The sequence below is a fragment of the Ostrinia furnacalis genome, unplaced genomic scaffold (assembly GCF_004193835.3).
Source record: "Ostrinia furnacalis isolate ACB-3 unplaced genomic scaffold, ASM419383v2 OfSCF0212, whole genome shotgun sequence".
In the NCBI taxonomy this organism is placed as follows: domain Eukaryota; kingdom Metazoa; phylum Arthropoda; class Insecta; order Lepidoptera; family Crambidae; genus Ostrinia; species Ostrinia furnacalis.
The window spans coordinates 110,553-126,009 of NW_021130451.1; the positions used below are offsets into that span (position 1 = coordinate 110,553).

The window sequence follows — 15,457 nt, forward strand, 5'->3', positions numbered from 1 at the left end:
GTAAAATGTCCAAGGATATTTATTTATTTATTTTATTATTTATTTATTTACTGCAACTTACTGATTTATCTGATGAATGAAACTGAAACTGAAAGTTGGTCGCGTCATGTGTGGACGCTATGGCAGAAACTTAGATGCAACTCAAAAGTAACTAGCAGTTGCAGTTTCGTTGCAGTTGCGTTTCACCGTCTGTTCTGGTCCTTAGACCTTTTAAGTCAACTTTATTTTATTAAATAGTCATTTTTCATATTTTTTTCAGGACTATCCAAAACTATCCCAAACATACTACGTGCTACTAGAGCGGCTAGCGCAGGACCTTATGCCGTTCCTCGCCTCGCTGCAACCGGAGGCGACGCTATACATACTGGCCTCCATCTCCGAGGGACTCACGGCTCTAGGTGACTTACAGGACTATCCACAACTAGCCCGGACTATCCACAACTAGCCCAGACATCCTACGTGCTACTAGAGCGGCTAGCGCAGGACCTCATGCCGTTCCTGGCGTCACTGCAGCCGGAAGCGACGCTCTACATACTGGCCTCCATCTCCGAGGGACTCACGGCTCTAGGTGACTTACAGGACTATCCACAACTAGCCCGGACTATCCACAACTAGCCCGGACTATCCACAACTAGCCCAGACATCCTACGTGCTACTAGAGCGGCTAGCGCAGGACCTCATGCCGTTCCTGGCGTCACTGCAGCCGGAAGCGACGCTCTACATACTGGCCTCCATCTCCGAGGGACTCACGGCTCTAGGTGACTTACAGGACTATCCACAACTAGCCCGGACTATCCACAACTAGCCCGGACTATCCACAACTAGCCCAGACATCCTACGTGCTACTAGAGCGGCTAGCGCAGGACCTCATGCCGTTCCTGGCGTCACTGCAGCCGGAAGCGACGCTCTACATACTGGCCTCCATCTCCGAGGGACTCACGGCTCTAGGTGACTTACAGGACTATCCACAACTAGCCCGGACTATCCACAACTAGCCCGGACTATCCACAACTAGCCCAGACATCCTACGTGCTACTAGAGCGGCTAGCGCAGGACCTCATGCCGTTCCTGGCGTCACTGCAGCCGGAAGCGACGCTCTACATACTGGCCTCCATCTCCGAGGGACTCACGGCTCTAGGTGACTTACAGGACTATCCACAACTAGCCCGGACTATCCACAACTAGCCCGGACTATCCACAACTAGCCCAGACATCCTACGTGCTACTAGAGCGGCTAGCGCAGGACCTCATGCCGTTCCTGGCGTCACTGCAGCCGGAAGCGACGCTCTACATACTGGCCTCCATCTCCGAGGGACTCACGGCTCTAGGTGACTTACAGGACTATCCACAACTAGCCCGGACTATCCACAACTAGCCCGGACTATCCACAACTAGCCCGAACATACTACGTGCTAAGGTTACCTACGGTTACACAGGGAGAGGTCATAGTTGTTTCTAGAACCTAAGGCGTCGATCCCTATACGGCAGATTTTCTAGTCGGTTCGAGTCCCACAAAATGATTATTTATTCACTCATTACATGTCAATAAAAATATTAATTTCTTCAAGCTACAACTACAAGACCCAGAGTACGTCCCTGTTTGACTCCTTCACTGGACCCAGAGTAGGTCCCTGTTTGACCCCTTTATTGGACCCAGAGTAGGTGTCCCTGTTTGACCCCTTTAGTAGACCCAGAGTACGTGCCTGTTTGACCCCTTCATTGGACCCAGAGTAGGTCCCTGTTTGACCCCTTTAGTGGACCTAGAGTAGGTCCCTAAGCGACACCCTCTATAGGTTTGGCGCTTAACAGTCAGTGCCAGTGACTCTCATAGAGTGGCACGAGGGGTGTTTTTGTGGCGTCAAACGCCAGCGACACTTCAAATGTGCTTTAGATTTGTAGGCTCTGTCATTTCATATCTCAATGTTTCTTGTGCCGCTCCCATACGGTCGGCCGTTTGGTGTAGTGGTTCGAAACGGACTACTATTCTGGAGGTTGCGGGTTCGATTCCCGCACAGTACAAACATTTGTATGCATGAACATATTTGTTTGTATTGGACTGGGTGTTTTCTATGTATAATAAGTATGTATTCTTGCGCTGCTTCTTCTCAGCACTGGCCCATTTATTGTCCCGAAGCAGTGCAGTGGTAGGGTTAATATTGGGACGTGTAAAAGTGCTTTTTAAAAGCCTATTTGCAAAAATAAATGAATTTTATAAAAAAAAAGTATTTAAGTGTGTTCATATCCGTTGTCTAGTACCCATAGTACAAGCTTTGCTTAGTTTGGGACTAGAAGCGCAGTGTAAAATGTCCAAGGATATTTATTATTTATTATTATTATACCTCAGGCACTAACTTAAGCGTTATACCTGTCCTTTAAATTTGTTTGATCGTGCAAGCGACCCCTAACTTTAAATTGTCTGGTTCCAGATACGAGTGTATGCACAGGCTGCTGCGCGACCCTCGACCATATAGTCACATATCTATTTAAGCAATTAGTACAGAAATGTAAGTATTATTATGTATTTATAATGTTTAACTAAAGACGTACTAATAATACTCGTTCCAAACATGAGCACGGCTTTGAGAAGCTATGCTCTGAAAAGCAAAAACATTATTCTCATTAGAAGGTTTTCAATCAAGTAAAATTAACAAATCTGTTAGATTTTAATTGTTATTTTTTATTTTTATTTTTGGGTGAATAGAGAAATTGTAATCGATGTTCTAGCGATCCGAATTTTGTTTGCGTTTTTTACCAATTCGAAGTTATTGTTGATCATCATTGTCATTTAATCTATCTAAGAGTATGTAAAATATCCTAGGTACATAGTTAGACGGCCGTTTGGTGTAGTGGTTCAGAACGGATTACTACGCCGAAAGGACCCGGGTTCGATTCCCGGCCGGGCAGAAATTGAAATGATGTATTTTAATTTCTTTGATGTGTCTGGGTGTTACTGTGTATAATATGTATGTATTTAGGAAAAAAAAATGTATTTAAGTATGATTATATCCGTGTTCTAGTACCCATAGTACAAGCTTTGCTTAGTTTGGGACTAGAAGCGTAGTGTAAAAATATCCAAGGTTATTTATTACATAGTTATTTTATAGATATTTTGTGTGTGTACAGCTAGCAACAAACCGCCGAATCCGCGCCAGCCGCCGCCCGAAGCGAGCAACATGCTGCAAGTGCTACAGCGGCGGCCCGAGATCATGCAGCAGCTACTAGCCACGGTAAATATAACATGCTGTATACTGTGTATACATTCACAATATACATAACTAGCGGCCGCCCGCGACTTCGTACGCGTGGATCCCGTTTTACCCCCTTTATCTATCTTACGCGGCTTAGATTTTTTCATACAAATGTTTTTTCCCGCTAACTCTCGTTCCCGTGGGAATTTTGCAAAATCCTGTTGTAAGCTTAGCTTTAAGTTTACTAAGATACCTGCATGCCTCAAGCGTCTAACTTAGATTTTTCATACAAAAGGATTTTCCCGCTATTTCCCGTTCCCGTGAGAATTTTGGGAATTCCTTTCTTAGTGCACCTCTACGGTACCTAAGCTACGTCCCTTCCAAATTTCAAGTGCCTACGTTTAGCCGTTAAGGCTGTGCGTTGAAATGTCAGTCAGTCAGTTTCTCATTTAGATATAAATCTGTTCAATGAATGAAGATTGAAGACCTCTTTTTTGTATTATCATAATGATTTTTATCAATTAATAAACGTTATCGTGCTTTTTTGTAGCGTTCCTTAGGCCAATTTTATTGAATGAAAAATTATAATTAAAGTACAGTCGACATCACATCAAGCTATACATTTTCGTTGCAAAGTCGCCTCTATCGCAACTGCGTAAGATACCACAGTGTTTACGTTGACGTGCTGTCGCTGTACATATTCAGTTATGTCTCGACCCGCTAAAATCTCCGTTAAATAGAGGTGTCTTAGGTACTAGACGCAACCAAAACATCTTTCGTTGTCATCCTGGATCCCGCGGGCCTTCAAGCCCTCCCTAATGGGTCTAAATTAGTCCCATGGGATAGGCAAGTAATATTTTAAGGTATTATAGGTAACTAGCGGCCGCCCGCGACTTCGTACGCGTGAATCCCGTTTTTCCCGCTAATTCCCGTTCCCGTGGGAATTTCGGGAATTCCTTTCTTAGTGCACCTCTACGGTACCTAAGCTACGTCCCTTCCAAATTTCAAGTGCCTACGTTTAGCCGTTTAGGCTGTGCGTTGATCTGTCAGTCAGTCAGTCAGTCAGTTTCTCCTTTTATATATTTAGATTATATCATGCATCAATATAAAGTAAGAATAGCTGCCAATTTTCTAGGACAACGGAGGAAAAAATGTTTTCTGAAAATCATAAATTACTAAATAATTGCGTGAATAAAACATACATCTTGGTAAGACCTTTCAAACGATACTAGACACATATCTATTGGAACCGGGTACCATTTTGCCCATTGTCCTTTTGACTATGTCATTTTTGGATGTCCGCTTCTCAGGCAAAATAAAAGACTGTGTAGCGGTACGGTTTTACAATGGCTTTCTCACTCCCCTCTTCCATAGCAATATAGCCCTTATTGGGGAAAGTCAACTCCGATGATGACGATTGTTGTTCTTTCAGGTGCTAAACGTGATAATGTTCGAAGACTGCTGCAACCAGTGGTCGATGTCTCGTCCGCTGCTCGGGCTCATACTCCTCAACGAGGAGCACTTCGCGCGCCTCCGCGGGGACATGCTCGCGCAGCAGCCGCGCGACAAGCAGCCGCAGCTGGCGCACTGCTTCAGCGCGCTCATGGCCGGCGTTGAACCTAACCTGCTTACTAAGAACAGAGACAGGTGAGCGAATGGACCTAGAGTAGGTCCCTGAGCGACTCCCTCAAGTAACTAAATGGATCCAGAGTAGGTCCCTGCGTGACCCCCTTAAGTACCTAAATGGACCCAGAGTAGGTCCCTGAGCGACTCCTCTAAGTAGCTTATTGGACCTAGATTAGACCCCTGTTTGACCCCCCTTAAGTAGCTAAATAGGCCCAGTGTAGGTCCCTGCGTGACCCCCTTTTGTAACTAAATGGGCCCAGAGTAAGTCTCTGCGTGACTCCTGTAAGTAACTAAATGGGCCTAGAATAGTTCCTTGATTTACCCCTTTAATGGACCCAAAATAGGTCCTTGCGCGACCCCCTTAAGTAGCTAACTGGGCCCAGAGTAACTCCCTGCGCGACCCTCTTAAGTAGCTAAATGGACCCAGAGTACATCCCTGTTTGACCCCCTTAACTAGACCCAGAGTAGGTCCCTGAGCGACTCCTCTAAGTAGCTAAATGGAGCCAGAGTACATCCCTGCGTGACCCCCTTAAGTAGCTGGAGCCAAAGGTAGGGCTCATACTCCTCAACGAGGACATGCTCGCGCAGCAGCCGCGCGACAAGCAGCCGCAGCTGGCGCACTGCTTCAGCGCGCTCATGGCCGGCGTTGAACCTAACCTGCTTACTAAGAACAGAGACAGGTGAGCGAATGGACCTAGAGTAGGTCCCTGAGCGACTCCCTCAAGTAACTAAATGGACTCAGATTAGTCCCCTGTTTGACCCCCCTTAAGTAGCTAAAAAGGCCCAGAGTAGGTCCCTGCGTGACCCCCTGAAGTAGCTTAATGGACCCAGATTAGACCCCTGATTGACCCCCTTTAAGTAGCTAAATGAACCCAGCGTAAGTCCTTGAGCGACCCTCTAAAGTAGGTAATTGGACCCAAAAAAAGTCCCTGTGTGACCCCTTAAAGTAGTCAATGAGGGCTATCGTTTTAGCGCTCACCAGTTAGCGCCACTGTAGAGTAAGGTCCTGTCACTTGCTAGTAGCGAAGACAGTGGCGCCAACTTGTGAGCGCTAAACTGGTAGGAGGACTATCGCATTTGAGTGCAAATGCGATAGTCCTCCTACCAGTTTAGCGATCAAGATGGCGCCACTGTAGAGTAAGGTCCTGTCAATCGCCAGGGGTGCCAACTGTTAAGTGAAAAAACTATAGCCCTCATTGAACCCAAAGTAGACCCCTGATTGATCCCTCTTAAGTAACTAAATGGACCCAAAGTAAGTCCCTGTGAGTGACTCTGTCAAGGGAACTACATTACTCCTCCAAGTAGCTAAACGGGCCCAAACTACACCCTTGCTTGACCTCTTTAATGGACCCCGAGTAGATCCCTGAGCGACTCCTGTATGTAGCTGAATGGACCCAGAGTAACTCCCTGCGCGACTGTTTTCGGTTTTCCGTCATTCGCCTTAAGTGGTAAGCAACTGTGGGATTCCGGCCAAAGCCTTCACTACCACAGTCTTGTGTATGTCCCTCATGCAACTATATGGTGATAAGGACTTTTAAAGACCTTGGTGGAACCAATGTTGAACTTTGTATAACGCTCTACTCTGGTAGAAATCTTGTTATACTAAATAATTTAATTGTAAATGAAAAGTTAAAAATTGTTTTTTAACAAGATCATTTTGTCCGCAGATTCACACAGAACCTGTCTATCTTCAGACGGGACATCAACGACCTGCTCAAAGGCACCTTAGTCAACACATCCAACGTCAACGACATGATGACGTCCTAATGTGAGCTTCGTCGCAAATTGAGGTGGACACACACTTGTGTACGTACGCGAACGTTGCACGCGTCTTACGAACACATTCCCGCTTATTACAAAAAGTTACATTTAGTATGGAAATGTCATTTTAAACCAGTGTTCATCCCGGGTTTAACTTTTTATAATAAGGCCCAGTATGATTATCTTTGGATACGTTCGCGAGCGATTCACGCGCGGGTTATAACATTCAAATGAATGTTTCGCGTGCCATCTTAACATTTTCGCAGATAGTGAACACTTACAAAATGAAAAAAATCTTTATTTATCTATGCTAATGTTATATAGAAAAGAAGAAGTTATAAGATTTTGATTGTTTTATTTGTATTGAATATTCTCTGAAGCTACCAAAACTACTGGACAGATTAAAAAAAAATTGCACCATTAGAATCGTACCTACATTAATTTTAGAGTGTAATAATTGAACTAATTTTTACAAACTGACAAATCTTAAAGAATATTTTACTTGTCTCATGATTTTTGCCCTACGTTAATACTATAGTAATAAAACTTCTATTGACTTCAAACTGTCCACGAATGTGTTAAGATATATCCCTGTTTTAAGCTCATTTTTAGTGGTTTGTGATATGCAATGTGTTCGTTGTACCGCTTGAGTGTAGGTCCACCCTTAACATAGTGTCAACAAGTCGCCATTTCATATAGCGGGTGTCACTACATTCGGCAAGTTAAGTTTAAATGGTAACAAACTGTTATAGAATGACAGGTGACGTATGTTTTACAGCATTTTCTTCAGACTGTGGTATTATTGACAGCTGTCATCTAAGATTTGACGTTTGTGGAGATTTTTTTTAATGTTTGTATCGTGAAATGGGAATGAAATCGCCGTTTTATTTTATGTCACTGTTATGTTAACAATATAGGGCAGATTTATTGACTCAATTGAATGTCATATCCTAAAAGTTTTTATAAGTAATAATATAAAGTGCCTATTTCATTTGATGCGGATTTCTGCGCGTGTAAAATCTCACAGCTCTCACAGCAGTTGCACGCAGTACAAAGATTTCGTATTGTGTACCCGCAGCCGATCCGCGTTCCGCGTGCGTGTAGCCGCTTAAGGCGATTATCACACTGCACCGCGCTCCGCCGCGGTACGCGGGACGACAGATTTAATCATTATATGCAAGTACCTCAGTTTGTATAGAAAACACGCGCGGCACAACACACTAACAACGCGTCTGCGCGCGGGATTTTTTATATGAAATCACGCGGACCGCGGCGGAGCGCGGTGCAGTGTGATAATCGTCTAATAGGAAAAACATGTATGAAATAATGAAATGCGGACCATCCGCGTGCGTGCGGAAATCCGCATCGCAGGAAAAATGCACTAACAGTGTATATCCGCTTCAGAGGGCCTAGTGTGAGTTTACATCAAACGTCATCATTAGTGAGTGCGTCAAAAAATGACATTAAATGTATGACGGGTTGGACAGCGCCCCTAGCGGGAAACGTTCAAAAACTAAAATTTTCACACATTTTTTTGTTGACACATTAATTTTTCGATGTAAACTCACACACAGCCCACAGTTGTATAATATCCTTATAATAACAGAAATAATACGGTAAAGAGGTGTATAAATTGTAATTATAAACGAGAGCAGAGTATTGTAGAATAACCAGCAAATTAAACTGGGTGTAGTCATGCAATAGCTGGAACTAATGTGCGTTCCCGGTGATGTCGTCGCATTCGATGCTTACTGGATTACTTTTTAGCTGTACAAATGCTATAGCATATAATTTATTTATAACTGACATATTATGAATTTGATGGGCCCTTTATCTATCGAAAAAGAAATGAAAATATTATGGCAACTAAATTTGACTTTATGTCTTTTTTTGACTGAATGTAAAAAACCTGTTTATTTTGCATGTGAAGAGAAAAGCCTATTACTGCATGTATTTTATGAACAGAAAAACAAACTATAGTGTTAAAAATTATTTTTATTCTTATTATAATAAGATGTTTGCTTTGTATAAGATAATTTTGCATTTGTATGTCTGAAAAGATCCAGTATTGTTAGATAATGATCAATTTAATGTATCGAATGGTACGCAGTTTTAGTAACAATTTAGCAGTAGTAAGACGTGAATTTAGAAGTCTGGCCAGCGTGAAGATTTTAGTCCAAATCCTCCTAAAATCGGAGACTAAAATTTCCTGATGATGGTAATAATAATGATGGAGTAGACTTAGAATGTATATTTTTGTCAGTATTCGCTTTGGATGACTCAGATGTCGAAATAATTAATGAAGTTCCTTTTTAGTTCCTGTATATTTATTTAATCGGGTCGAATGCGGTGACAGCAAAGGGAATTCGTTATTTTTAAGTTACGACAATCACAATTTTTTGTATCGTTTTCTAACGTTCATTTTTCATACAGACTGACATTCCAGAGTGAGGCTGTGGTCTCCTATTTACGCAGTAGGCAATACAATGCTTACTATAGAAATGTATAGTCCGCGAGACCTAAGCTGAGCTTTGCATTTGTGTGCACGTGGGTAGTGTAGGTGTGACAGTTTATACATATTACCGACTAGCTTTCCGCCCGCGTGGAATTTTGCCTGTCACAGAAAAACTGTCCCTGTTTCAAATACCGGGATAAACACTTATCCTATGTCCTTTCCCATGACTCAAACTATCTCTATGTCAAATTTCATCAAAATCGGTTCAGTGGTTTAGGCGTGAAATTGAGACAGACAGTTACTTTCGCATTTATAATATTTATATTTTTGGCAATCGGTCTGAGGCGCAAGTCCGCCGAGGATTTTCTTCACTTCATCTCTTGTACTGGTAGCAGCGTGACGTGTTTAATTCTTAGTATAGTGCCACGATTCTGAAACCTCAACTGGCAAAAATTAAAAACGGTATAAGGTATTTATTGATGTAGCGCCCTCCTGTAAATGTCGGAGTTATATGATTGTCCAACGTGACTAAAATAGAAATTAATAATCCAGTATTGATAGTAGCGCCCTCCCTGGGACGCACGGTTCAATGTTGCTTAATAATATCTATATTTTGTTTTTAAGCTTTTTTTGATTTTTTTAAGTTTTTGGCTGACTACTTTTGGTATCACTCACACAAATGCAAAGCTCAGTTTACGCCTGTTGTGGTCTCCTTCAGACGTTGACGTCAACTTATGAGCACCATAAACGTCATTAGGAACGTTTGAAGCTGACGTCATATGCCTTCTAGCGTATAGGAGACCATAGCCTGACGTCATTGCTACGGATGGCGCGTGTATTGTGGGATGTGTGAATACTTGCAACTGAATGGGCACAAACTGTGCTGTCTTGTGTTGAACTGTGCTGTGGGAACTGATGTACTTTTGTTGCCTTAAGATTAACAAGAAGTGTACAGTTGAGAGCACGTTTTTTGCTGCAAAATGGCCTGTATTGTATAGATCCATCCACCATTCTTTCGCTAATGTTTGAGTGTTATCGGCACACGCTAAATTATCCATGAGTGCACACGCACACTACAATAATGCTGCTTTTTCAAAGTTCAAAAGAAGAGGCCCGTGACGTCAATTAGTGCTTAAAAGTGCAGCAGTTTGTGGCGTCGCGCGGAACTTCAATTCATTTTTGATTGAAAATTAAAAATATACGTATCCAATATTTTTTGATATTAAAATAGACGGACTAAAAAAATTTTATTATAGTGGCATGCTGTCTTATATTAGGATCAATTTTTAAAGGTGTATTCACACGTATACGGGGCGTATGAGGGCCTCTCAAATTTACTCCCCGCGAACGGACCGTAGCAATGTGAATAAATCAACAATGTTCCATTGGTTCCCACACTGCAGTAGTTTTGATGTATTTCTAAGCTGTTTTAAGTGTCGAATTACTTTACAAAAATATGAAATAAACTGTTGTTATATTATTACTATATTGGACGATATTTTTACGTCGAATAAAAATGATTATATTATGTGACATGTTTTGAAACACCTTACTGGTATGCTATAAAATATAACAGGTATTGTTAAAGTTTTTTTTTCTTATCTATTTCATTCGTTCTTCGTTATTTTTCTAGTTGAACCATTCGTAGATGGTCGAAAATGTGTATGGGTATTTTTATAATTTATAAGCCGTACGCCCATATATTCACAAATATTACTATGAGGTTTCACAGTGTGCGTGTACGCACCAGGGTCACACGAACCAATCACGGAGCTCTATTCAACGCTGTGCGTTCGATTTGTTTCACTTAAGCAAGCATCGTTTGTGAATACGGGCTTTAAACTCGTTTTGCTGACTGTGGGGCAAGTGCCAAGGGTTACTACGCAACTACACTGGACAGCATTAAATTCAAACTTTTGATTGGTAGAATTTCAATATTTATATAGGGTGTTAGGTAAATGGGTATATGAGCCGACACTAGCCCATGTTAACATGGTCATATAAATGGTATGGTGAAGTCAGAAAATTGATATCTTCATTTTAATTATTTTAATTTTCATACAAATCGGATTTTACAAAATTTATTTTGTATGAAAATTAAAAAAATTAAAATGATGATATCAAAAATTTCTGACTTCACCATACCATTTATATGACCAAGTTATCATGGTCTAGTGTTGGCTCATATACCCATTTACCTAACACCCTGTATATTATTAAAATTTTGTATTAAAATATTATTAAAAGCACTATTTCCTACAGAATAACTGATAATATATTAAAATCTTTGTTCGACGTAGAACTAGAAGCCGTTTTTATTCTGTATACGTTGACAATTTAGTATTTTTCATTAAAAGAGAAGCATGCGCGCGAATATACGTTTTGAATAAGGAAAAAATATTGAGCAACTTTGCCAGTCCCTGATAACTATTAGGAACTTATTTGTCAGATAAACTACAACTGTCTTTTTGTTTTTAAAAATATTCGGTAGATACATAACTGCTACCTAATACAGCTTATAATGGGGGGGACAATGGAACTTATTTTGTTTCAATCTCCACCCCAGAGGATTCCCTCAGCAACTCAGGATTCGAATGGTCGGTAACAAGTTGTGGACTGGATTTCCATTCGATGCAATGATGAAATTAATCGATAATTTATAAGTTTTGTTCACTACTTTGACGTCCTTCAGGAGTATAAAACCAAGGGACCCAGCTACACTGGGCCGTAGTATCACAAAATTAGGATACCTAAAAGAACAAAAGATCTATTTACTATGACAAAATGCTATTGCACTCTAAAATCTAGTACATCTAGATGGCAAAATTAAATGAATTAATATGTACTAATAACTTTCATTATCTTAAAAAGAAGCCTCCTTTCTTACGCCGGGTCTCCAGCGCGTGTTTTGCCTTACACAATCAACGTCAACATTCAGCAAAAATGTCTACGAAAAACATTGTTTCACTACACATTTTTGTTTGCATCAATAATGTTTTTGCTTTCCATGCCCGGTGGAAAACACGTATACACGGCCAGAGCGTTATCTATCCATTTCCGTTTTTGCTGTCGCTCTCATCAAATGGTGATTCTTTTGAGATAGAACGAGACGACATGACCGGCAATGGGCAGTTAACACTGTTGCCGATAGTACGCAGTGAAACAAAGTTTTGTGTAGACCATTTTGTTGAATGTTGACATGTTTTTGTTGATTGTGTAGGGCAAAACCACGCTGGAGACTCTGCTTTACATAGATGTTTTATTTGCAGCACCCAACAGGGTCCATAGGCCCGTATCTTACTGTGAAGCTTCAACCAAACCAGGGTCTCCAAACTTTGAAGCCTTGGGGCCATAATATTTTTTTGGTATGCATGTTGCATAACATTTTTAATTTTTCTGCCCACCTATGCAAACATAGGCTTAGTCTTAAGCTGTCGCGGGCCGAATTGAGGGCAGTAGCGGGCCGGATATGGCCCGCGGGCCGTAGTTTGGAGACCCCTGAACCAAACCAACGCGTGCAGCTGGCGTGCACGATGGCGAAAGGATCAGGCGATGCCGCGGTGTAGTGTGAGTTTACATCAGTAAAAAAGTGACATTAAATGTATGACGGATTGTACAGCGCCCCTGGCGGAAACTTTCAAGAGCTAAACTCTTCATTATGTTTTTTAAACGCAGTCGATTTCGAATGTGTTTGATGTAATTTTGATAACGTATTGTACAGCGCCCCTAGCGGAAAGGATCAAGAACTAAAATTTTCATACATTTTTTTAACGCGCTCACTTTTGAGGACGTTTGATGTAAACTCACACTACGCCCCCAGATCGTGTATGAATTTGTAGCGATGAGTTCACATCAACGCGTCCTGTCATTGGTCACGCGTCCTGTCATTAACCAGATCGCCGTCGCCGACGTGATCTGCACGCGTTGGTTTGTCCGAAGCTTTAACATCAACCTATGTACTGCTGGAATCAATAAATAGTATTCCCGTGCTCGTCAGAATTAGATTTGTTATATTATTCTATAGTAACGTAGCCGTACCGTCGCGTCGCAGTTGCGCGTTTGTATATAGATAAATAAATTGTGATTTGTACAAAGCGGACGTGTTGTTTTATTTCTAACGCCTTTTGTCAGTGTTAATTTTATCAAAATCGGTCTAGTATTTTTAGCAACATTCATATTTTTATTTAATTGCATTTAGCTTTCGCGTTCAAGCATCGTGCATGCATTGTCAGATTCCATCAATACAAGTCAGAGTAAATATTTTCTTTGATACAATATAGGAGACGGACAAAGCTGTCCATAGTGTCCATCAGTGTTGGCAAAAAGTTAATCTGATTAATGATTAAAAATTAATGATTAAAATCATAATCAAAATGTTTTGATTATGATTAATTAATCATTAATCAAAATTTTTGATTAAGATTAATTAATCATAATCATTAATCGTTAATTTGATTATTTGATTAACTATCTACTATTTTCATAAGAAAAGGGATGGGGGTGTATGAAAAGGTACCTGCGACTTATAAAATGTCTAGCAAAGGGGGGATCTGGAGTTGTACTGTAGTTTTCACTACTCAAAACACTTATCGCACTAGTTTTGTTTCTCACAATTCCTTCTATTCTTCCGCTATCCACCAGCGAAATTGGGTCAAGAAAGAAGTTAAGCGGGCTGGCTGACGATAGGGGAGAAGTCCCCCCCCCCCCCCTCCCAAGGTAGGGGCAAGCGTGGGCAATTCAACAGAAAGGTGGGGTTGCTAACTAAGAGGTTTTGCGTGTTGGGGAGGTGCTGGAGAGTTCGTACCAGAAGTTCGGGGGGAGGGCCACGCGTGGGCAATTCAATAGAAGGATGGGGTTGCTAAGCTAGGAGGTTTTGCGTGTTGGGGAGGTGCTGGAGAGTTCGTACCAGAAGTTCGGGGGGAGGGCCACGCGTGGGCAATTCAATAGAAGGGTGGGGTTGCTAAGCTAGGAGGTTTTGCGTGTTGGGGAGGTGCAGGAGAGTTCGTACCAGAAGTTCGGGGGGAGGCCCACTCGTGGGCAATTCAATAGAATGGTGGGGTTGCTAAGCTAGGAGGTTTTGCGTGTTGGGGAGGTGCAGGAAACTTCGTACCAGAAGTTTCGGGGGAAGGGCCACGCGTGGGCAATTCAATAGAAGGGTGGGGTTGCTAAACTAGGAGGTTTTGCGTGTTGGGGAGGTGCAGGAGACTTCGTACCAGAAGTTTCAGGGGAGGCTAGGGGTGGGGGGCAGGTGGTGAGAGTGTGGGGTTGCAAGTAAGTGCTGGAACGGTAGGGGAAGTGGACTGATATCCTCCTACGGGAGGTCGGAAGACTGCACCGGAAGTTTCAGCGAGGGAAGGGGGCGGGGGACAGTCTAGGTTACTTTATATTTGTCTAGGTATGACCTGTCATAGAATTGTAGCCTAAAACCAAACATCTAATATTAGAATTCAATGTTTTAACATTGTTTTCGATAGAACATTTAAGAAGTTAATCAAGTTAATCAAATTAATGATTATTGATTAATGATTAACAAATTAATCATGATTATGATTACTTTTTTAATCATGATTATTTTAATCAGGATTAATTTAATCATGATTAAAATTAATCAAATTAATTAATTGAATAAAAAATTAATTGATTAGTGCCAACACTGGTGTCCATACATGATGCGGGCAGCGTTCACTTTGACCGCAGACCGCAGAACATCAGTGTAGCAAATCCTTCATATAAAAAAGTAAAACTAGGTAGCTAGGTCCAGCGGGGCAGTGGGAGAGGTGTGTTTTTTGTTTTCCTGTCAAAATATACAGAGTATTTGAACCTCTTGGTGCTTAAGAGGGAGGACCCTACTCCGTTGTCTACTGTGTAGTGTTAAAAGCATTCTCCACCAATCGACCTTTGGTCATGCAGATGAGATATAACCTAGGTAAGTAGATAGTGAATAGAGTCTCCCTTTCCTCATTAGGTACTTCAAATAAAACGTCCAAGTGAAGCACCATCTCGTTTATTGCGCCACGTTCACACGCTCTTGGCGAGCTCCTGCGCCTTCGCCACCACGTCCTCGATGGTGCCCACCATGTAGAACGCCGCCTCTGCCACGTGCTGCTAAGATTTTGGTAGGTTTTCGAGAAGTAAGTTTATCTAGAGGAAAGTTTTCGAAAGTAAGTAGCTTTTAGGCCGAGTTGCACCACCTTAACTTTGACGTTATCCGGTGCTTTGTATAGATTTTGACAGATTTTTGACGTTTGTCAAAGTTAAAGTAAGATGGTGCAACCCAGCCTTAGCTTTCGTAAACGATAAACTTTTGAAAAGTAAAAAAATAAAAGGTTTTTTGAATGGTTTACGAAGTAAAGTTTCGAAAATATGTATTTTGTTTGTTTGGTTTTTCGAGAAAGTTAGGTTTTCGATGCTATAGTTTTCCGAAAGT

At 41.6% G+C, this 15,457-nt stretch overlaps 1 protein-coding gene across 14 annotated transcripts in view; it reads left to right on the forward strand.

The window, feature by feature from the left end:
* Ranbp16 (Ran-binding protein 16) overlaps positions 1-6,851 on the forward strand; it is a 37,354-nt gene extending 30,503 nt beyond the window's left edge. For 11 of the 14 annotated variants that reach the window (XM_028309537.1, XM_028309520.1, XM_028309502.1 and 8 more), the window contains 5 exons: positions 260-398; positions 2,427-2,504; positions 3,124-3,227; positions 4,621-4,835; positions 6,482-6,581. In XM_028309537.1, coding sequence (XP_028165338.1) covers positions 260-398; positions 2,427-2,504; positions 3,124-3,227; positions 4,621-4,835; positions 6,482-6,581 — 636 coding nt within the window. Of the gene's footprint in view, positions 1-259; positions 399-2,426; positions 2,505-3,123; positions 3,228-4,620; positions 4,836-6,481 lie in introns of all 14 variants that reach the window. The other 3 variants (XM_028309510.1, XM_028309529.1, XM_028309546.1) reach the window with 2 other exon arrangements.
* Positions 6,852-15,457: the final 8,606 nt, after the last annotated feature.